The 24,366-nt window shown below is 32.1% G+C and overlaps 3 protein-coding genes across 6 annotated transcripts in view; 2 read left to right on the forward strand and 1 right to left on the reverse strand.

The window, feature by feature from the left end:
* Positions 1–24,366, forward strand: part of LOC127708917 (sushi, von Willebrand factor type A, EGF and pentraxin domain-containing protein 1-like) — a 271,696-nt gene that overhangs the window by 224,689 nt on the left and 22,641 nt on the right. The window lies entirely within an intron of this gene.
* Positions 1–24,366, reverse strand: part of LOC127708921 (protein jagged-1-like) — a 151,264-nt gene that overhangs the window by 76,066 nt on the left and 50,832 nt on the right. The window lies entirely within an intron of this gene.
* Positions 1–24,366, forward strand: part of LOC127708919 (uncharacterized) — a 203,217-nt gene that overhangs the window by 70,444 nt on the left and 108,407 nt on the right. For all 3 annotated transcript variants that reach the window (XM_052214093.1, XM_052214094.1, XM_052214095.1), the window contains exons 9-16: positions 49–303; positions 1,376–1,567; positions 3,035–3,223; positions 4,039–4,223; positions 6,421–6,706; positions 9,807–9,968; positions 10,935–11,096; positions 11,497–11,692. In XM_052214093.1, the coding sequence (XP_052070053.1) occupies positions 49–303; positions 1,376–1,567; positions 3,035–3,223; positions 4,039–4,223; positions 6,421–6,706; positions 9,807–9,968; positions 10,935–11,096; positions 11,497–11,692 (1,627 nt within the window). The remainder of the gene's footprint in view (positions 1–48; positions 304–1,375; positions 1,568–3,034; positions 3,224–4,038; positions 4,224–6,420; positions 6,707–9,806; positions 9,969–10,934; positions 11,097–11,496; positions 11,693–24,366) is intronic.

Consider the following 24,366-nt stretch of genomic DNA (forward strand, 5'->3'; position numbering starts at 1 on the left):
AAAAAAAAAAGTTCACAGATGTTTCAATATTTATTTTTCATGTTGTAGACGTTGAACCACCTTCTTTTGAACAATGTCCAAACACCTTAATGTTCTATCCTGGAGATAATAAAGACACTGCCTTTATCTCCTGGGACAAACCAGTAGTAATAGACAACAAAGACAAGGGATTAGAACCTACACAAATAATAGGTCCACCACCAGCATCCGAACAAGGAGTTAATACGTATACTGTCAGGTATACAGTTAAAGATTTAGCAGGAAATGAAGGAAGGGAGTGTTCATTTGATATTGTGATTAAACGTAAGAAAATAACTTATTAATTCTCATTATAATTTCATATTGAAAATCTTTTTAGTGGAGTTTAGTAACGTTATTGCAAATCTAATTCAAAGATTGGCCATGCATATATCAGCAATTTGCAAAAGTATGAATATAACTCTTAAAATGTGTCATCAAGGCAAAACATGAAGATGTAAACGCTACTGCTCTAAATGAAAAATCCACAGCTGAAGATTTAAATTCTAGAGGTCAATATGTAAACCCAAGTGCTGCGGGTGTAAAATCTAGCGCTGCAACTAATTTTATGTTCTCAAGCGCTGACAATGAAAATGCTCAGCCCTCTAGTTTAGCTTTAAAATATTGCACAGAAGGTTAAAGTACTTAGCTGGTGATGAAAATTCTAGCGTTGTAAATTTTAAGTCCAGTTTATAAGTATCAATTCAGACAATTGAGATTATTTAGGGGGGGGGGGGAGATGAGAATGCCAAGAGTTTCCCTGTTACTACTTTAAACGGAATTTCATAACAGCACCGGTTGACCCGTTATACACAGAACAAAATAATTTTGCATACCTACATTACTAGACTTTTCATTTATAGTACTTGACTTTATATATATCCCTAGCAATTTACTTCACATTTCCAGCAGTGGACTAAACACTCCCAGCGCTGGACTTAACATCTAGAGCGACCGTTCGAAAATTTTGCTCTTGAATTCATATCTTCAATGATGTAGTCCACTATTGCAGCACACGACTAAAAATACATCTACAGCGATAGACTTTACATATTTAGCGCTGTAAATTTTACATATTCAGCACTCATTTTACATTTTAAACGCTTGATTTTATAACTTCTGTGCAGGATTGTAAATTTTCTGCCCTGGGTTATACTTCTTCAGCGCTAGAACTTAAAAACCATAACCTTTATCTGTAGAAGACAAACACAGTTTCGTTGTACGCTACGTTCCGACCACTTGTATTTCTTATTCAATTATATCTTCTTATTAAACAATTTTGTACTATATCTTAAATTATATTATTTCATTCTGCATATTAACACAATATACATTTATTTAATATTGTTCTTTACAGAACTGAGATGTCCTAAGTTATATCCACGACCTTATATGAAGTTAAACTGTACAGGAACAAGGCGTGGTTCTGAATGTGCTTTCTCATGTCAAGATAACTCCGTTTTAGTCGGTACAAACAACACCTACTGCAATAGAAATGGAAGTGATCCCTACGCAAATTGGGCTATGGATTTCCATCCGTTCTGTAAACGTAAGATTTCATCTATTGTTTAAATAATAAAATAAAAATCCAAATATTTAAACGAATACACACATAGTATATTATTTTATAAGATACATTTTGGCAAATACAGGTAATATAACCCATTTCTATCACGTTCTGTCTATTTTTCTAGCATTAGTTAATTTTAAGAATCTACTGACCACTGTGCTATCTTAAAATAAATTTTAATCTAAATTTTTAATTTATCTGACGACCTATAAAGCTATTGACCTCTCAAAAGAACATCACATTAAAAGTTCGAAATTGTGCGTTTTCACTTCAAAAATCATCATAATGTTCCATCTGTTTTTTATACCACTGACGCACAATATGTGATTACTTTTACTATTAAAGCTTAATTGATAATACCTGTTCATAGAAGAGTTTAACAAACTATAATATTGTTGTGTCATTCGACTCCTTTCAATGATGTACATATAATGTCTATTTGTTTATCTTCACTTCAAGTTATTGTATTTATTTGTGTGTTGATTTATTTTATGGTTAAGGGAGACAGCAGTCGGCATTTGACCGTTCTAAATCAAACATAGGATAATATAGCAGTATGCTTATTTAATAATGTATAAATATGGAATGAAAGCAAAAAGAAAAAATGAGAAAAAAAAGACACTATTAAAACGCTATTACGGTTTTCTCTCAATCGATTTATGACTTTTGAACAGTGATATACTACTGTTGCCTTTATTTACAGCTTTTTACGATGGCGGCCATTTTCTACATAAAAAAATGCCTGTACCAAGCAGGAATAAATCTTCATAGATACCAGGATTAATTGTATACGCCAGACACGTGCTTCGTCCACAAAAGACTAATCAGAGACACTCGAATAAAAAAAAGTTAAAAAGGCCTAATAAAGGACCAAGTTTAAGAGCTCCTTTTTTGCTCAGTTTTTAATTTTTTTTATGTTGTGTTTTGTGTACTATTGTTTGTCTGTTGGTCTTTTTCTCTTTTAGCCATCGCGTTGTCAGTTTATGTTTATTTTATGATTTGAATGTCCCTCTGGTATCTTTCGTCTCTCTCTTTTTCAAATGTTATACTGTAAATTCAGAAATTATTGCGAGATTTTTATTTTTGCGAATAATGCAATTCCTTAAGAACTCGCATTCTGATATCTTGTACATATAGCTTTGTGTAGCATTGCCTTAAATCGCAATAATTAAATTAGCATTTTTGTTCATTCTTCAAAAAATCGCAATAATAAATGCACGCAATAATTTCTGAATTTACAATATTGATTCCCTTGATTAATGTTCCAAACTATAAACGTTTTACATGAAATGGGTTGGGTAAGATAATTTATAAGAAGTAGTTGATTCGGAAATAATTGAGACCGCATAAAAAGAATAAACTGGAAAACTTGCGTTAATCTATGTGCTAATGTTAATGTTTCTGAAACCACTTAAAACGAGATTGGAAACAAATTTCAAATTTCAGTATCAAATGGTTGTCCAGATATTGTACCACCGGACAATGGAGCTATGGCGTGTGACGTGTGGGTTGGTGGACGATTCTGTCACCCGTTGTGTTCTCATGGATATTCTGTAATTGTTTCGTTACCAAATTTCATGGTTTGCATAGAAAATGGAATTTGGACGAATCACAAAAAGTTGTCAGACTGTTATCGTAAGTATGGCTTTACAAAAGGTATATACGTATATATAATTCAATAAAGGAAATGTAGGATGATTTGTTAGAATAAGAACAAAATAAGGAAGAAGTTAATATAATAATAGAAAAACAGCATGAAATGGACAATGATTGTCTGTTGAAAACAAAACTTTACGACAAAAGAGATAATTTCAGCTTCATAATTGTGAACTTTCTATTTCTATGTAGCAACATTCCAGCAGTGCCTTCATACGGAGTATATTTCTCCCAGTTGGTACGATATTCCAGGGCTTGTATTTCCTATCATGATTTCCTTGATAGAGGGTTGCTGCTCACAAGGAAGCAATCAAACCAAGAGTTCAAAGTGGTGTTGTTGAAATCATCCCTTCGTTAATATTACGGACGCCATCACGAGTTGGTTGACCGTTATGGAATATCCGTTTCACTGATAATATGTTATTAACATGTCGTAACAACAATCCCATCCCCTTATCCCGAATGTGACCTACTGATTTAGACATATTATCGGGTTTGTACTAACATGATCAACACGGCGGGTGCCACATGTACAGCTGCGATAACTTACCTTTCCAAAGCACCTGAGATCACCCCCAGTTTTTGGTTGGGTTCGTGTTGCTCAGTCTTTAGTTTTCTATGTTGTGTTTTGTGTACTTTTGTTTGAATGTTGGTCTTTTTTTTCATTTTTAGCCATGGCGTTGACAGTTTATTTTCGACTAATGAGATGGAATGTCCCTTTGCTATCTTTCGCCTCTTTTAGCTAACAAAATACTATCTAAATAAAATGTACAGTGTTTTGTTATTTTTTTTAGCAACAGCAAACTCAACACGTAGATATGTTACAATGGCAGCTGAGTTTTATTTCACGGGAAACTGCAACGATCCAGAAACTCAGGCAGAGATAAAGGAAAGTTTTATGGCTGCAGTTCAAAATTCCAAATCGTTTATGGTAAAGAAAATGTGCAGGAGTCCTGAATGCAATATTGGAAACGTAAAGGTATTTAATTTTTCCTTCATAGTATTTGTGTTAATACTTTTCAATAATGACTTATTGCGATTTATTATAATCAGTTGGAACAAAGCGTAAATTTTCTGTAAAATTCTTTACAGGGCAATTTTAAAGATTCTTACAGTATTTTGAATTACAAACTAGACTTTATGTATTTCTTTGGAAATATAATTTGAATCTTACTAAAGGATCCATGCATTTACGTTAAATACAACGCCCATGTTGAAGGTGAATGCCTCTCTCCCTCTCTGAGCAAAAAGAAACCCTTGCAATAACTTTTTCGGAATCCTATGATAAACTGTTTTAAGATAAAATATTTCTAAACAAGTTCATCAGAAGATACCAAGACCTTGTTGCTAAATATTACGTATCAACTTCACAAATAATACACGATGATCTTGGAGTATAGATTTTAGGTACTGACGTTATTTATCATCTGAATTACATGTTATAGTGTTCTTTTATTTGTCTGTGTAAATTATTACCTTTACTGTTTAGTCTATTTTTGGTGATATCCATTTGACGTGGCTTGTTACTTATACATCCCGTCCTTGAGTTATTGTGCTTTGGTAAATTTTTGTGTTCTTGTCTTTCGTTTTTGTTGGTGTGATTTGTGTTTATACCTTTTTGTTTTTTCTTTGTTAATATATTTCTTTGTTTTATAGTGATTAGGATTATAACACAATGTTGACTGCTGTACCCATATTTTTGACATTTTTACCTATCATGTCTGTTTGTTTTGTTCACACATTGTCAATATAATGGAATTTTATGCGACTGTCATACAAGTTAGAGGTTTAGCTAGATATAAAACCAGATTTAATCCACCATTTTCTACAGAAAAAAATGCCTGTACCAAGTCAGGTTATCCATTCATTTGATGTGTTTGGGCTTTTGATTTTACCATTTGATTGTAGACTTTCCGTTTTGAATTTTCCTCGAAGTTCGGTATTTTTGTTATTTTACTTTTTTCTTCTTCCTATCGAACAGAACTTCATTTACCAATGGTAGACAAAATGGAATCACCGCAGTCGACCGTGCGCGTTCTTTCTATTGCATTTATGATTCTTAATCTGAATATGCATGAATCATTTGCCAACTGATCTTTAATTTATGGCTACAGTTATCTATTGATGTTAAAATCTCATACTCTTAGTAAATCAAATTAGAAAACTAATTAAAGTAATGAACAAAAAGCTGTGGGAATTGCGTGAACTCCGAAAGGCGCAAAACCGGATGCATCGACAAGGAAAACGTATCCTGTTATGAATACGTCACCCGCTATACGACTACACAGTCCAAATGTCACAATTGGGTGGAGGACACAATCGGTAAAATTGCAGAACAGATGGCTTATTTCGTGTCTGACGATCTAAGACCGCGAAAATATGTTGCTAGTGAGTTGTTAAAACACATCGTATCGAGTACAAATTCGTGATTGTCACCATAATTACTTCAGTTCTTTCCCCTTATAACTCTGTTGGAGCAGTTTTTCAATAAGCAAAAGAGAGAGGCAAAATATACCGAAGGGACATTCAAACTCGAAGAAAAATTGACAACACCATGGCATTGCAAAAAATAGCGAAAAAACTCAACAAAAACTAAGACTTAGCAACACGAAGCCAAAAACAACCGGGGTGATTTCAGAAAAGACCCTACTCGGTGATAAGATATATTAGATAATTAGGGATCACGCAATAGTGGATTGAAAATGAACTCTGATATAACCCTAAGACAATCAACAAATTTGCTAACCATTTGTCTTTTAAATTATAACTCCAAAAAAATTACCAAGTTTAAAATTTCGGAAATCAAAAACGGATTTCACGACAAAGGCTAGACGAGACTACTACCGGTAGAACACATAAATTGAGAAATTAAAATGCACGAAGTACAACTCTGAAAACCAAAGCACCAGAAATACGAACTCCCTTCAAACAAAACTAGGGATAGCATCAGATGCTCCGGAAGGTAAGCAGATCCTGTACGCCATGTGACACCTGTCGTATACATGTTGTATCTCTATTCAAATTGCAACGTTAGCTATATCGTCGAAAATAATACGTAGTATCACTTAAGAACTTAAGAAGTTAATGTTTACATCCACAAATATTCTTTTTTTTTTTATTTTGCATGCCCAAGATAACTTTGCATTCTACAAAATGTTTCATCATTCTGAACACAGGTGATTTGTCCACAAAAACAGAAGAAAAGGTCAACAGATACCATGATCATCAACACTGAAATTTATTTCGAGTCTGGAAATGATTCACTTACATCACAGCAATATGAAGCTGAAGTGAATACTGTTACAGAGTTTATTAATTCCCTTGAAACAGATCTAAAATCGGACAACTTTACTCTCACCAGCGATGACGAGTACGCTAATCTTCTAGAAATGACATCAAATGAATTACTTCTAGATTGCCCTGCAAATTCTGTGCCTGTATTCAATACTATTATTGCCTGTGGTAAGTGACTAATCAAATGCGGCATTCATTTCACATTAAATTTCCATATTTTGTAATATATTTTTTATACATATATATAGAATATCAGATAAACTACATTCTTTACAAAAAAAAACAGCTTTTGAGATTATATGATCACTATCTTCATATTTCCATTCATGAAATAAAAGGATATTTTGTAAAAAGTTTACTTTCAGATTAACAGAATTTGCTTTAAGGATGTTCAAGGATTTGTATAGCATATTACTATACAAATCCATGGGATGTTCGCCCTTCTTGTTTTTGAATTTTTGCCAGATATTCGGAATCCTCTGGTTTTATCCATGTAGTGCCATTAAAAAAAATCCCCACAAACCCCTACTTTTCTTTTCATAATTTTATTACACATAGTTTAAAGATCCATATTTGAAAATGCTATAAATTCCTTGTTATTTTTTCATAATTTTTTAAAGAAAAAGGGTGCCAATGTTAAACGTATGAAATACTACAGAGAATTATATCTCGCCAAATTATATATGGTTTATATCTCGAAAACAAGCACACGGACCCTTAATTTTTTTCTGCTTTTTTAGTTCCTTTATTTATTTATACTATCAATTTATAACAGTGACGGTCTTTTAAAAAGCTTGTTATTTTGAAAAAGAGTAGCGAACATCCTTAAATAAGTTTTTTTGGTACATTAATAAAAAAAAAAATTGCGAACAAATATTTTGTCGTTTAAACATTTATTAAAAGTAACCTATTTTAGTCTTGAGAATTTTGTTTGTGTGAAAATATCTCTGGAGTCTGATAAAAATATTTCAGTTTTCATGAACAGGTTTTTTTCCGAATGGAATTTGGTGTAACAAATTTTAAGATTTTCTTGAATATATAAGTTTCATGCTCACTAAAATATAGCTCAAAATATCATGTATGTTTCTTACGTGCAATACTTACGTCGATACACAAATCGTGGCTCGTAATTTTTATTTGGTTTCGTTGAAAAACAAATCTCTAAATAGGCAGTTTTTAACTAAAGTTACAATTTCTTAAAGGTGCAAATAAAGTAGACGTCGAGTATATGTCAATGAGACAGCATCCCAACGATAAGAAACCAACAACGATATAATGATCATATTTTTATTATCAGAAATACGAAAAAGGTACATGCGAATAGTTTTTTCTTACATGAAAGTGTATTGTAGGTTTTAACTAAGAATTGTACCGATTAGAACATTGATTTCAATATTATAATGCACCATATAAACACAAAGTACTTCTTGATGTAAAAAGGCATAGAATTGTCAGAGACGTTTCTCTATTTTTACTGGATTAGAAGTACAGTAATGTAATAAAAAAGGTAACAAAAATACCGAACCCCAAGAAAGAGCTCTTAACAAATGACAAAATCAAAAGTTCAAAAGGTCAAAAGTCATCAAACGTTTACTTATACACGTAGCTGAAAACGGATTAAGAAGTGACAAGAAAATATTTTTATCTAGAAAAAAGGGGAATCTCGTCATCAGGTTTTTGATATGTATTTACAATTTAACAAGTATGAGTACTCAATCACAAAAATGTACATGATGGACTTACATTTCTTGTTCGGTATCTGCATGTGTTTGAAACTAATTTCTGTGAATTAAGTCAATATATCCCTGTCAAAAGTATTTGAACTTTATGTGTAACTTTACAAGATTATTAGAATTGTTGAAAAAAACAACATATCTTGACAATTTTATAATGCAATTGATCCTATATTTTTTTTAAACTTGAAATGTTTTAAAGTTTAAGAATAATCGTTAGTAGGACATAAATCCCTTGTATGCTTTTCAATATTTCCGAAACTGCTTGTAAAATAAAACCAATAAGTAACCATAAAACAACTTAGGGCTTGAGATGAACGAACAGATAAATTACGCCGTCTAACCTGTTCTGAAAGAGATAATATAATTACATTTATCGAGTTTTTTTTATAGACATGAAGTTGTTTCCCCTATTTTGCCTTTTAAACATTATCCTTTTATTTAAGAATTGAATGCTTCTTTTTGTAAATTTATTGGGATGTAAAACCGTTGACCGAAGTACATTTTGTATGAAGCGCGCAAGCGCTTCATTCTAAAAATGTACGCACGGTCAACACTTTTACAACCCTATAAAATTATTAAAAGAAGCATTCAATACTTATGATTATATTTTTTCGATAGGATCATGAAAACACGATTTCTATCAAGTTTTTATTTTATTTATCTCTGCACTGTATTGTGAAAGCTCGTGTCACCATAGATATAGGAAGATGTGGTATGAGTGCCAATGAGACAACTCTCCATCCAAGTTACAATTTATAAAAGTAAACCATTATAGGTCAAGGTCTTCAACAAGGAGCATTGGCTCACACCGAACAGCAAGCTATAAAGGGCCCCAAAATAATTACTAGTGTATAACCATTCAAACGGAAAAACCAACGTTCTAATCTATATAAAAACGAGAAACGAGAAACACGTATGAACTACATAAACGGACGACAACTACTGTAATCAGATTCCTGACTTAGGACAGGTGTAAACATTTGCAGCGGGATTAAACGTTTTAATGATACCAAACCTTCTCCCTTTTCTTAAACAATAGTATAACATCACAACATAGAAAAAGACACCATAAAATATCAATTGGAAGGCTTAACTCAATCAAAAAAACGTAAATCAACACACAATGAACGAATAAATTTGACCTGTGACACCTGAATGCAAATACACAGTGAATAAAAAAATACAAGGGATAAATAATTAAAGTCAAAAGTAAATAAACAGGTTTAAACAAAGTTAAAGTATGATATCACTCTGAAATTTCAAACAATTTTTAGGAAATCATCACTTTTGAAGAAACCTGCGTCATATTATACACAGGTAAATGAAAATAATTTTGTTGTTAAGTATACTTCTTCTACTGTGTGTATAAAATCTTCCGTTTAGGAATACCAAGAAATTTCTTTAATATCAATAAAATGTTACATTTCATTTGGAAATGAAGGTTAATTATAGAATGACACGAGCTTGCTGTTAGCCAATCAAAATAACGTATTATAATGAAACATACATGTAATGTAATTATATTTTATTAGTGCCGTGTCCAGCAGGTACGTTTTATGACGGCAGTTCAAAAACCTGTAGTACATGTTCCAGAGGTTCATACCAACCAAATTTTGCTCAAGATGACTGCATTCCATGTCCGTATACTCAGACAACAGCCAGAGTTGGTGCTATAGGTGTATCAGAATGTGAAGGTACTTTTATTGCCATTCTCAATTTATTTTGTTTTAACTGATAAATTGTGAGGGTAAGTTTTAAACAGATTTTAGTTTAAGTTGTCTAGATGCAGTCCAAAAAATTGATCGAAAGTCTGTCATATTGACTAGTTTTGTCTGTTGTCTGTTGTGTGGATTGATGTATTGATTGAAAGTCAGTCTGAAGTCTAGTGGTTAGAAAAGGGGCAACCTACTGGCCGAATCATTTGTATACTCATATGAAGCCGATGGTGCTTTCTCAAACACAAAAAACAAAAAGCCTTTTTTCGAACTTCGTTAATTTCACTTTTATATATATTGATGATATCCTTTTACCCAATAACCTACATTTCATTGAGTGATTGCATCTCATTTATATTTATTTGTCCCTGCAACCAAATCTGAAAGGTCTGCTTTATGCTTTGATTTTTACTTGATGTTGACTTTTTTAAACAAATCTATGACAAATCTAATGATTTTAACTTTCCAATTGTCCACTTCCCATTTCTCGACAGTAAATAATAACATTTTTGTTTGCAACGTGTTGAAGGCCTCCCTTAGGTTTTGAGATGAAGAACAGCAATAATGGCCCTTGTTTTTTGTTTTGTTTTGTTTTGTTTTTTGTTTTGTTTTTTTGCTGTGCACATACCGATTTTGTGTCATGAATAGATACAATATATCCTTTCCTTTCGATTAGGCTGACACGTATGAAATTTAGCTGAACTTCTAAATCAATTTTTACATGCTTCTACACAGAAATTTAGAAAATGATGATGATTCGAAGTCGGTTATGAAGGAGAAAAATATTAGCCAATGACTTGAAATATTTTTTGCATTGATTGTTTAATTTAATTTAAATTAGATAATCAGAAACTAATTCACTCATATACATTTGCATAGTTTAAAGTAATAAGTAGATAAATAGGGTTGTTACAGCACAAATTAACTGCGTTAATTGTATTGCAGATGCTTGTGAACCTGGTACCTGGTCTTTGACTGGTATCCCACCATGTGTAGAATGCGATGTTGGTTATTACGAGAGCAACTATGGTTCAACAGTCTGTAAACAATGTCTAGGAAATCGCATTACATTGATGGAAAAAAGTGACAATGTATCTTTTTGTGTTGGTGAGATATCGGAATTGCGGGTGTATATTTAATATTGAAACTATTCCAAATGTTGATTCCAAATATCTACTTGATTAGTCGTTACGTTACAAATTCAACCCACATTTTGATACTAGTATAACAAGTAAAAATGAATACAAATTTAAGTTGTTTTAATATAATTAGATTTATTGATCTTAACTTAAATCGATGACTTTCAGATTTACTTATTCAACGAACATGTCGAAGTTGATGTAGGTCTAGGTTTCTGTATCCTAATTTGATTCAAAGCATAAAAGTAAAAAATAATCATTGAACATGAGATTTTCGTTTATAGGAGCATATACTGTATTAAAATGCTAAAGAAAAGTTTGTTATACCAATTGATTTGTTATGGATCATGTTAAATGATGTTTTTCAGATTACGATGTTGTTTTCCCAAACAGCACAGAACCTGCTTACACAGAGTTGCAAATAAGTGATATTCCACTTCAAACACCATTTGTGATGACTTTTCATATACACTGTCAAACTTCATGCAGAGGAACTTTTTTCGCCGTAGATTCTTCTGCATCTGACCACATTGAGTTGACGTCTGATTTGTTAACTATTAACACGTATGTATGATTCTTGCATTCCAGTGTTGTTTTTTTACAAAACTTATTTTAATTTGATATTTTGAAGTAGAGAACTCTTTTGTTAAATGAACCTAGACAGCTTTACTTATCAATAAATACGCTTACGAATATTGATCACAAAACCTAAAACTATAAGCTATGCATCAAAACCGGAAATGATATGATGTGCCAGTGAAGGGAACCATATTCTTTATTGCATCTTCACGTAAAATCGAAAAGTAAACAAAGCCAGAAATGATTCACTTTCGTCGGTAAGGGTTAACGTTAATAAAATAACTGGAGGGAAATTATCCATTTTCACTTGATTCACATATTTATATTATTATATTTGTTTATAAACCTACATGGAGTTATTTTCTTTCAGAACGACAGGTCATTTTTTCAACCCGGACGATACCAAGTTTCTATGAAATTTTCTTCAAGGCATAAAATAATGACCTGTATAAGGTCTTGTTTAAAATACAAACTTTTATTTACTTAAACATTTAATTCGTTTGATCGCTATCGTGTGTGGTTGCCAATTGAGGGTTCAACAGGATTAAGACAGCAACAATCCTCTCCTCCGTTTATTGGACTGAAATACCAATAATTGCCGTTGACGCACATTTTAACTTTCAAAACAAATAATGTGAAGTTTAGTTAATTTATGTCTACAATAAAGGGATACTATGTGAGATGAATTTAATAATGCAAAACTTTTCACAAAAAAGCTAGATTTAACTAATTCGTGTGTAGGATTGTGAAAATCTTATTTATTCACATTATATAAGAAAATATACTTTGACCTATATAGATATTCGTTTTTCGTGTTACATGTACATGCATCATGATTTCGTGCTCTCTTCGTGCCAGTTCTTTTTTTTACATCTTTATATACCTTTTACTCTATCTAATGATCAAATGGACAAATGTTCTTATTTTCTATAGAATCACACCCACGTAATTTAAAATAGGGAGGGGATAAAATATTTAATCCTGATTCTTGAGTTTTATAAAAAAAAAAGAAAAAAAAGTGGCACTACCAGACTAAAGAGAGAAAACAATTATTCTGACTGAATTGTTCTTTTCAAACTTTGTTGAAAAAATAATCTGCTTTTCTGCGATAAAAATGTCATGAAAATAAACAAAAAAAAACATAGCATCCCTCTTTCATGAACAAGGTTGATACAATAAATTACTTACAAAGTGACTGTTATTTTTCATACACCGTAACAATTCATTTGTGTCTTGCTTCATGCAGTTACAGCAATATTTCTATTGAAACTGGACAATGATTTCTATCGTTTATATATCTAGATTAATAAGTGAGTTTTATTACACATTATAAATGAGCCGTAGGGCGTATTAAAACCTGAACACACCAGCAAAGAATATCCCACTTTAATGTGGTCGGTAAAATAGGATGGAAATACTGTAAATTTTTCCAGAAAATAATATTTGTTGACGGTATATAAGTCAGATAATGCATATTTTAAGGTTTTTCTTGTCGTATAGCACACCTCGTCGGGGTGTTTTACTTCAAGAAAAACCTTAAAATATGCATTATCTATAACAATTTTTTTTTTATTTTGACAGAAACTCATCTGATGCTTTTGATGGTCTTGATTTGTCAAAGAAATGGTTTCACATTACATTACATGTTTACACAAATGATATTTCATTATTTGTTGATGGAGAACTGCATAAAATATATGAAAACAACGTTAATTTTACTCAAGATCTTGACTTAAATATAACTTTAGGAGGTAGGTTCAATATTGTAGGCAAATGTAAAAAAAAATATGTTTAATAAGCCTTTAGTTGTCCTTATAAAACTACCTAGATTATCAGTTGACTTTTATTAAATATTGTACACAACTTTGTAAATTTTGGAACCAACACGTATGTATACAGTTATGCAAAAGACATAATTGAAAAGATATTGTTTTGACTGAATTCTTTAATTGTAAAAAAAATATTACAGTGAAATCAAAAATTGTCTTGCTGTTAAAAGAAATGATTTTGCAATATTAGCTATGATTCAACACTTAAACAGATAGGAATCTGGGTTAATAAAACACAACAATTTTATTTGAATCCACGTGATTTAGAGTCTGTTGAAAAATTGTCTCATTTGCTATCATAACACATTTTCTTATGTCATATCATTTGAAATTCATGACCGCAAGTACATAGTGTTTTTCCTCGCCAATTCTTTGCAAACGACATTGTAAGTTCGTTAATAAAGATCTGGCCTAAAAAAAAAGTATAGAACAAAATAACATTTTAAATATATAATGCTATTAAATGAGTGTCACAATGTAGGTTTACCTCCAAAGGCATTATAGTGTTTAAATGCTTGTGTACCATATTCATTTTTTATTAATCGGGCTGTTAGTTTTCTAATTTATAAATTGTCCTAAATTTGGTCTTGTAAGGAAGGGTCTTGTTTTAACTTGCTATACGATAAAGTTTCTTAGTTTTTTTTAAGCCCTAAGATTAAGCTTAAGTTATTTTTTTTATATCTACGAAATTTGATAACTTGTAGATAGTTGTCGCAGTGGAAACCATACTACTTCTTCTTATTATTAAATTGGCGTTTACTTACGCTATTGGATTGTATGCTTACATGAACAACACGACTGGTGCCACATGTGGAGCAGGATCTGCTTACCCTTTCAAAGCACATTGGATCACCCCAGTGTTTGGTGGGGCTTGTGTTGCTCAATCTTTTGAGATATGAATGTTGTGTTTTCTTTACTGTTATTTGTCTGTTGGTCTTTTTCTTTTTTAGCCATGGCGTTGTCAGTTTATTTTCGTTTATGTCCATTTTGAGATCTTTTGCCTCTCGTTTGAAAAGATTATATAGATTTCAAAGCTAAATTGCATGGTTTACATTGTCAACTATTGTTATCCCTTTACATTGGAAAGACTTTCAATTTAAAATAGTGATATTCAAAGTGAATTACACTCATGATCTTATTCTTACAGGATATAACTTCATAGGAACTATTTCACAGTTTAGCATAGTTTCCCAGCAAGCGTATATGAATAATGAACATTTGTATTCGAAATGTAAAAGTGAAGGTTTGTCTTCGGGATTCGTCAACTGGAATGAGTTTGTTTATAGCAATCTGATGAATGCATACATAAATATTCCATCCAAATGTGATGGCAAGTATATATTTATTTTTAATTTTTTCATTGGCAATGGTTATATAACTTAGCTCCTCTTGAAGATTCATCTATAATTTGGACACCATATTTTAAAAAAAGGAACTATTCAAAAAGAGACAAAATAAAATACAAATCCCATTTAACAACAACTAAAACAAAGTTGACCAGAGAAGTGCTTGTGATTTTTTTTACCTTACTAACTTTAGAACCTTAATTGCTTATGTTTATGATTTGCATAATAACCTAAAGATCTCAGGCAGAATGGCTTACATTTTTTTAGATAGACGCATTTACATTCTTTAATAGGTATATGTAATATTTGTTAACACGATAATCGCTTACTTAATATCACTTTGACATCTTTAATCGAACTCAGTTCGATGAAACATGTGGTTATTGTTTTACAGATTATGATTACTGCCAAATAAATCCTTGTGTAAATGGAAGCTGTACTGACAAACTTTTGGGATACACTTGCGCTTGTGATGTTGGTTTTACAGGCACTAACTGTGATACAAATATTAATGATTGTGCTGTACATGTCTGCCAGAATAATGCAACCTGCATAGATGAAGTGAATAATTATGCGTGCTCATGTGACTATGGGTATACAGGAGAGTTATGTGAAATTACAATGGGTAGGTTCTTTTTAAAGACATCACTAGATTCCTGGTCAATTTATTCAATTCCTAAATATTTGAAAATAGGAGGTGATTAATGGGGAAATATGTAATACTGACAATATCATAATTAAAAATTGGAATTAGTTTTTATTTTATTATGTCTATACTTAATTTTTATCACATATTTGTTCATCGAATTTATTGTCTTTTATTATTAGGCTTTTGAGGATTCATGTGTTTGTCAATGTTTAAAAATCTTATTCGAGCGTTCCTGATGAAGGTATATAACAAACTTTGGAAGCATATTTTTTATAAGAGGAATATTTTCATTTTGAGCAAATTTCTTGATAAAATTGTATGTAATGATAAATTCCTTGTTTAAGTTGACGGCAGTTGGTCTGACTGGGATAATTGGACAGAATGTTCTGTCAGCTGTGGTAATGGTACAATCCAACGTTGGCGGGCATGCGCAGATCCCCTTCCAGATAATGGAGGAAAACTGTGTGAAGGATTAGATACAGAAATCGAAATATGCAGCTTAGAATCTTGTCGAGGTACTGCCAGTTCCTTTGACCTTGAAATGCTAAAGATCAAACAGTATTGAATGCGTATTGTTGGTTCAATATTATCAGTTAATTGTTATAGATGATCTTAGCACAAATCATTTATTATTGTTAACCTGATTACACTAGATTTGAAATAAAATATTCATAAAATGTAGCACCAGTTGACAAGAGTCAAGGATATAAATTACCTACAGCAATAAAAAGTAAAATAAAATAATGAAACTAATGCCATTCCTAATTATTTAAATTATTATGTCCTGATCTCATGAACATATATATGCTATATGATAAAATAATTTGCTCACTATCTTATTTTTAGAATGTACAGAGTTAGTTGAACCAAGCAACTCTACCTTGTCCTGTGTAAACAACAGCAATACAATTACATGTGTACTAAGCTGCGACGAAGGATTCGACTTTGACCACGATGTCAAAGAAGAATATGTGTGCGGAAATGAAACATACTACTACTGGGATTTTCAGACAAATAATAACCCGCATGGTCGACTACCGCACTGTACAGGTAATCAGATCGTCTAATGCTTTGAATATGTTTGTCATTTGACAACCTTAATATGATTTCAAAAGTAAAAACAAAACAAAAAAGGACAAATGTCAATACTATGGTTTAAGGTAATCGAATGTTTTCGGAGGTGTCGGAATTATTGTTTGTTGTAGTGTACTTTGCTATCTAACATTTTTGTAAATTCCTGCAATCTTTCTAATGTATTGTCAAAACCTTTATTGCCACAGAGAAAGCTTAAGAAAGAAATATATATCAGTGTATATTTCTTATTTCCAAGACCTTTGTTGACAAAGAAAAAGTTTAAGAAAGAAATATATATCGGTTAATATTTCTTATTTCCAAATCGTTGGGAAGATGAGTGTTTCGCAGTATCCAAGATACTAGCATAAAAGTGTTATTTGTGTAAATCAAAATGATGTTTCAAAACATTTATATACAAGGATACCATGATCAGTTTAAAAGTTGAAGGTTAATAGTTATGACCGATCATGTTACTTAATAGCATAAACGATGGAAGGTAACTCATTGAAACACCATGAATATTAAAGGTATCAAAATGATGATCATAGCTATATCTACGCCATGATGATACATCATGGAGGATTTCTTATAAGAGATATAAGAAGATGTGGTATGAGTGCCAATGAGACAACTCTCCATCCAAGTCGTAATTTGTAAAAGTGAACCATTATAGGTCAAAGTACGGTCTTCAACACGGAGCCTTGGCTCACACCGAACAGCCAGCTATAAAGGACCCCAAAAATGAATAGTGTAAAACCATTCAAACAGGAAAACCAACGGTTTTATCTATATAAAAAAACAAGAAACGAGAAACACTTATGAACTACATCACTAAACGACAACCACTGAACATCAGGTTCCTGACTTAGGACAGGTGCAAACAATGGCAGCGGGTTTAAACGTTTTAAAAGGTACAAACCTTCATCCTTACCTGAAACAATAGTGTAACATCCCAACATAGAAAACCACACTATAAAATATCAATTGAAATGACTTGACTCAATCAAAAGACATATTAACAAAAACAAGTGAACATACGCTGAACGAATAAATCATCATCAGTGATCTCAAAATAAATCTTATGCTGATTTATCTAAAGATATTGATGTGTAAATAATTGATTATAATTTCAGAGATTATCCAATCAACAAAAATTCACGTCAATCACACAGCGTATTACGACTTGGATGGATGCGATACTTCATCCACTGCCGATGTCAAAAACAACATTACGGCTAGAATTGAGTCAGCTGCCCAGCAACTTACATGTGTGACGTCAAACATCTGTACCATATCAAGCAATGAAGTTATAAATTGCGATATTTCACAAAAGAATCTAGACACTAACTCTTCTGTTGGTTTTACAGTGAAATTAACATGTGATACAACTACGCGTAAGTATTAAAAATAACAAGATGAACAGTACATGTATCAAAATATCTTATATTATGTCATTACAGGAACAGTTTCAAAAAAGACGTGGACGTGGTTTGCTTTAGTTTAACTTGTGATTAAATCTTTACAATGATCAATACATCAATACAAACGCTAGCAATGTGATATCACAACAGAACAGTGTTTGTAGTTCGTTTGTTCATATCTGTCGTATATGTTTTTCGTTAATAGTTTTGTTATTAATTAGACTGTGAGTTTTCTAAATTGAATTGTTTCATATTTTTTATTTCGGGGCCTTTTGTAGCCGACTATACGATATGGATTTTTCTCATTGATATAGGCCGTACGGATGCCTATATTTGCTTACTTCCACTTTATTTGAACTTCGATAGATAGTTTTCTCCTTTCCAATCATACAACCTTTCCTTATTTTTACATAAATAACTTAAAGACAGGAACAAATTTCCTCAAAACTAATTCGATGTGACTGTTCCTAATGTATGATTTAATTTACAGATGGATTAGAGACCTGTGTTTATGGATTCGGAGACGCCGTCACAGAACTTAAAGAATTGGAAAACGGAACTGAGTTAGATCTTCCACACAATAGTATCATATATAAGATTGTACAGAATAGTTCTACATCTGAAATCAGTTTAAATTGTCCATCTGGCACAGTTCCTGTTATTGCATACTGCGGTAAATATTTTTCAAAGCTATTTCAATAAAATTTTGTTAATAGGTGTTATTATATATTATGAACAGCTATTTGCAAACGAAATATCTGGTTTTGTTTTCGATCTATGTATTACCTTAAATTCAGAAATTATTGCAATTATTATTGCGATTTTTGAAGACTGAAAAAAATCAGAATGGGATTTTCGGTAATCAATGTCTTTCAAAGTCGTTCTTTATTTTGATTTGGGCGTCACTGGTACTATTTTGTAGACGAAACGCGCGCCTAGTGAAAAATGTCAATCCTGGTAGCAATAATGAGTTTATTAACCGATATACAAATCTCATAGATCAATTTAGAAGCAAAGAAATGAGGAAACGAAACTCAAAAAGAAGGCGGTAGAAGGGTAAGCATTCGACTTCAATCTTTCGTCCTCATAAATCTGTTTGAATATTGGTTTTTTTTTGTGTATGAGATGCACAATTCTGCTTATGAAGTCCGTATGCTGTGAACATACAATATCGTAACGTATCTATTAAGATATGTAAATGCCATAAGATGTGGGCAAAGTGTATGATACTGTTGGGAAAAAGGGAGTTGACGATTGAAAAAAGTTGAAAATATTACATTCGTAATATATTTTAGTTCGAAGTCGTCCACCTGTGTCAATATCAAGGAAAAGATCAAGATATGGGGCAAACTTTCTGCTTTCGGTAGTATCCATATTCCTAATTTCACTGGGATATATGAGATGCAAGCACTCACTGAAATGTGGGTCGTTGAGTAACAATATCCTTAAGACCTATGAGTTGATAATTGTTTAAATTGTTTAGCTTGTTTTAATTGTACAGTGTTTAAAAAACTATAGTATTTTCAAAGTAGATTATTCTTTATAAAAAACACTATATGGCTTTAAAATCAAAATAGTTGTCAATATTATTGTCAAAAATAATTTTGGTTTGTTCTGCATTGGTATTGATTATTTGTATATTTTTTCCTACCATATCAAATATTTTGCCTGAATGCAGCTAGGCTCGCAATTTCACATTACAATGTAACAGTTCGCGCGTTGTCTTAACTTCATATATTTTACTGAACTTACAATACTCTTTCATCGACGCATTTATATCAAACACTGTCTTTTGAATGCTGCTACGTGTATATATGTATTTTTTTCCTCTCTGCAATCCTTTGCTATTCATTACAGTACCTTGTAGCATTGGTCATTTCTGTTCAAATGATGAATGTCTGTCATGTGACAAAGGAACATATCAAGATCAAAAAGGGCAAACGTTCTGTTTTTCATGTCCTAAGGGAATGACCACAGAAGGAACAGACTCTGTTTCAATTGATGACTGTTGTGGTATGTATGATAAAAAAATATGAATGATTATTTTTAGTATTTACTCTGCTCTTTTAACATAACGACCTTTTAAGCACACCTTGTCTGAGTTTTTCTCGACACTTGGCATCAGTCTTCCGTTGTGTGTCGTACTTCGTCGTCGCCGTCTGTTAAACGTTACAAAAATCTTCTCCTCTGAAACCACTTATTCAAATTAAACCAAGCATATCTATAATCATCATTTGGGTATCTGGTTTAAAAGAAACGTCATATGACCTTACCTGCCAAACAATATGCCTAACATGACTAAAATAAAACATAGGGGCACAATGCAAGTTTTGTCTATTAATTGAAAACCTCAGTAAATAGAGAAAATCTGACATAGACAGAAATATTCAGAATGTTGATATTAATCTATTGTTCTTTTACGTCAAATTTGAAATACGAATTATAAAAGGAGTTATTGCCCTTCATATATTTTTCTTTTTGCCTATCATCTTGAAAATTTTAATAGATAGAGAGAAACTGTAAAAGCAAAAATGATCAACAAGACAGACAAGATCTACATACAAATTAACGTATTTATCGTCAGACGACTCTGTATTGAAGCTGTTACCCTTAAATGAAGTTTTCACTTCATTTGCGTTTTTGTTTTGCACATTATAGCTATGATAGATACTAGATAGAGATTTAAGAAAGCAAAACTTGATCAGCAATACGATATCTACTAATCAATTGAATGGCCTAAAATATCAGACGACTCCCTTTTGAATATAATGCCCTTAAATGGAGTTTATACAGTCTATAATGGTTTACTTTTACAAATTGTTACTTTGATGGAGAGTTTGTCTCATTGGCACTCATACCACATCTTCTTATATCTAATTATACAGTGTTTGCGTTTTTGTATTTCATCATAAAAACCATGATAGATAAATAGAAACTTAGATATCCCAAAAAAAAAACGATCAACAAAAAAAAGAAATAAAAAAATTAAGGCAGAAATCATCAGTCGACTCCTTCTTGGAGTTAAATTTCTTTAATGATCATTTTTAGCTCACCTGCCCTTTTCTCATCACTTGGCGTCCGTGGTCCGTCGTCCGTCGTTAACTTTTACAAAAATCTTTTCCTCTGAAACTACTGGGCCAAAGTTAACCAAACTCGGCAATAATCATCATTGGGGTATCTAGTTTAAAATATGTGTCCGATGACCCGGCTCACCAATCAAGATGACTGCCATGGCTAAAAATAGAACATATGGGGTAAAATGTAGATTTTGGCTTATATCTCTGAAACCAAAGCATTTAGAGCAAATCTGACTGGGATAAAATTGTTCATCAGGTCAAGATCTATCTGCCCTGAAATTTTCATACAAATGAGACAACCCTTTGTTGGGTTGCTGCCCCTGAATGGGTAACTTTAAGAAAATTTCGCAGTTTTTGGTTATTATCTTGAATATTATTATAGATAAGAGATAAACTGTAAACAGCAATAATGTTTAGCAAAGTAAGATCTACAAATAAGTCAACATGACAAAAATTGTCAATTGACCCCTTAAGGAGCTGGTGGCCTTTAAAGTCAATTTTTAACAATTTTCGTAAATTTTTGTAATCTTTTACAAAAATCTTCTCCTCTGAAACTGATGAGACAAATTTAACCAAATTTATCCACAATCATCATTAGGGTATCTAGTTTTATAAATGTGTCCGATGGCTCCGCCTGCCAACCAAGATGGCCACCATGGCTAAAAATAGAACATAGGGGTAAAATGCAGTTTTTGGCTTATATCTCTGAAAGTAAAGCAAAAGTATAACAGTTGCATTATTTCATGCATCAATTGTAAACAAAAATATCAGGTGAGCGACACAGGCTACTTGGAGCCTCTAGTTTACCAATTTTAAGTGTTTTTGATAACATACGAAAAAAATAAAAAGGATACCAAAGTAACGTATTTTAATGTAAAAAGGTCAACTCGTCACAACGGTAATCCATGAAATCGTTCCATACTGAATATTACTGATTTTCCTTACACTTAATTACTGCTATTATTGGGACCATACAATTTGCTCTTTATCACACAAAGTAATGCAAAGAGAGCCTGCATTGTTTTTTTATAGAAACAAGTATATATGAATGTTGTCCACATTTTTTTTTCTTATGTCTTAAAGACAACTTGTTTGACAATTTTTTTTAATTTTAAACAGTCAAATTCCATATCAAAATTGGGATTTTCATAGTTAAAAGACAGAACGTGTTTCAGAAATGTTTTGAAAGAATTTAACGAAAACTTTTTAGCTCACCTGGCCCAATGGGTCAAGTGAGCTTTTCTCATCACTTGGCGTCCGTCGTCCGTCGTACGTCGTCGTCGTCTGTTAACTTTTACAAAAATCTTCTCCTCTGAAACTACTGGGCCAAATAGAATTAAACTTGCCATAAAAGAGGGGCGAAAGATACCAGAGGGACAGTCAAACTCATAGATCGAAAATAAACTGACAACGCCATGGCTAAAAAATAACTAGACAAACAGACAAAGAATAGTACACAAGACACAACATAGAAAACTAAAGACTAAGCAACACGAACCCCAACAAAAACTGGGGGTGATCTCAGGTGCTCCGGAAGGGTAAGCAGATCCTGCTCCACATGTGGCACCCGTCGTGTTGCTCATGTTATTACAAATCCGGTAAATAGTCTAATTCGGTAGGTCACATTCGTGGTGAAAAAGGAAGTGGATTTTAATTACGACATAAGGCACATATCCGATATCATCTGTGAAACGGTTATTCCATAACGGTCAACCAACTCGTGATGGCGTCAGTAAAATTTACGAAGGGATGATTTCATCGTCATAAGGGTATTTAGATTATAAAATGTGTCCGATGACCCCGCCTGCCAACAAAGATAGCCGACGTGGCTAAAAAAAGAAAATATGGAGTAAAATGCATGTCTATTATTCTGATAACCGTTATAAATAGAGGAAATCTGAAGGGATAAAATTTTTCAGAATGTTGAGCTCTACTAATTGTTCATTTACGTCAAAATTGTCAGATCATTTTCTGTAGGATTTATTGCCCTTAAATGACAAATTTTACCACTTTTTTATCTTGAAAACTATAATAGATAGAGAGAAACTTTAAACTGCAAAAATGATCAGAAGGACAAGTTCTACATTTAAATCTATGGTTGAAATCTTCAGTTGACTCCTAATTAAAGTTATTACTGTTTGATAAGGATGTGTACAAATTTTTTTGGCGTTTTTGTCTTATATCTTAAAACTTATAATAGGTAGAAAGAAACTTAAATAAACAAAAATATCAGCAAGACAAGATCTACAATTAAAACAAAAGGCGGAAATTTTTCTACGACTCCTGATTGGACTTATTGCCCTTTAATGACGATTTTTACCATAATGGTTTTTGCGTTTTGCCATATATGATAAAAATTATAATAGATAGATAGAAACTTAAATAATCAAAAATGAGAAGCAAGACAAGATCTACTAACAAGTCAAATTTTGACGATATAATTAGTATACTGTTACTCTTTATAGGAGTTATTGCCCTTAAATTAGAAATTTTGTTTACCCTCTTTTGTGTTGGGAGCAAAAACTAAATAAGATAGAGAGAAACTAAACAGACTTCAATGATCAGCAGTATCAGTTAAAAAAAACAAAGATTTTTGTACTTAATTATATTCTCGTCTACAATGATGTTGGAGTGTGTCCTTTGTTGAATATGCTTATATACCAAGGTGAGCGACACAGGTGAGCGACACCGGCTCTTTAGAGCCTCCAGTTCTGATAAATTTAAAATATTGTGTTATCTGAGGGATAAAAAATGTTCGACTTGTTTAATAATAAATCATTGATTTATATCAATATAACAATAAGAAGATGTGGTATGATTGCCAATGAGACAACTCTCCACAAGAGACCAAATGACACAGCAATTGAGAACTATAGGTCACCGTACGGCCTTCAACAATGAGTAAAACCCATATATCAGAGTCACCCAGAAATAGCTCCGAAATGACAAACCCTGTTAATGTAACCATTACATTAACTCTTAGATATGTTCCTATTTCGCATTTGAACAGTTACGAATATTCATTTTACGAAAATGTGCAAAAACACACAATGATATATGCTTAGTAGTGTTTTCGACCGTTTTTATGGTTACCCTTAAACGGATCATATTCAATATACTCTTCAAATAAAATACAACGATGAATTTCAAAAAGATTTAAGCAGATAATGCATGGACCCATATCCTTTCAATAGTGAAAATATAAGAACAATTTTAACAATGGGTACATTTTGGGGTTAACAAGGCCTACTGCCTTGAATTGT

The sequence above is a fragment of the Mytilus californianus genome, unplaced genomic scaffold, assembly GCF_021869535.1.
Source record: "Mytilus californianus isolate M0D057914Y unplaced genomic scaffold, xbMytCali1.0.p SCAF_7, whole genome shotgun sequence".
NCBI classification, from domain to species: domain Eukaryota; kingdom Metazoa; phylum Mollusca; class Bivalvia; order Mytilida; family Mytilidae; genus Mytilus; species Mytilus californianus.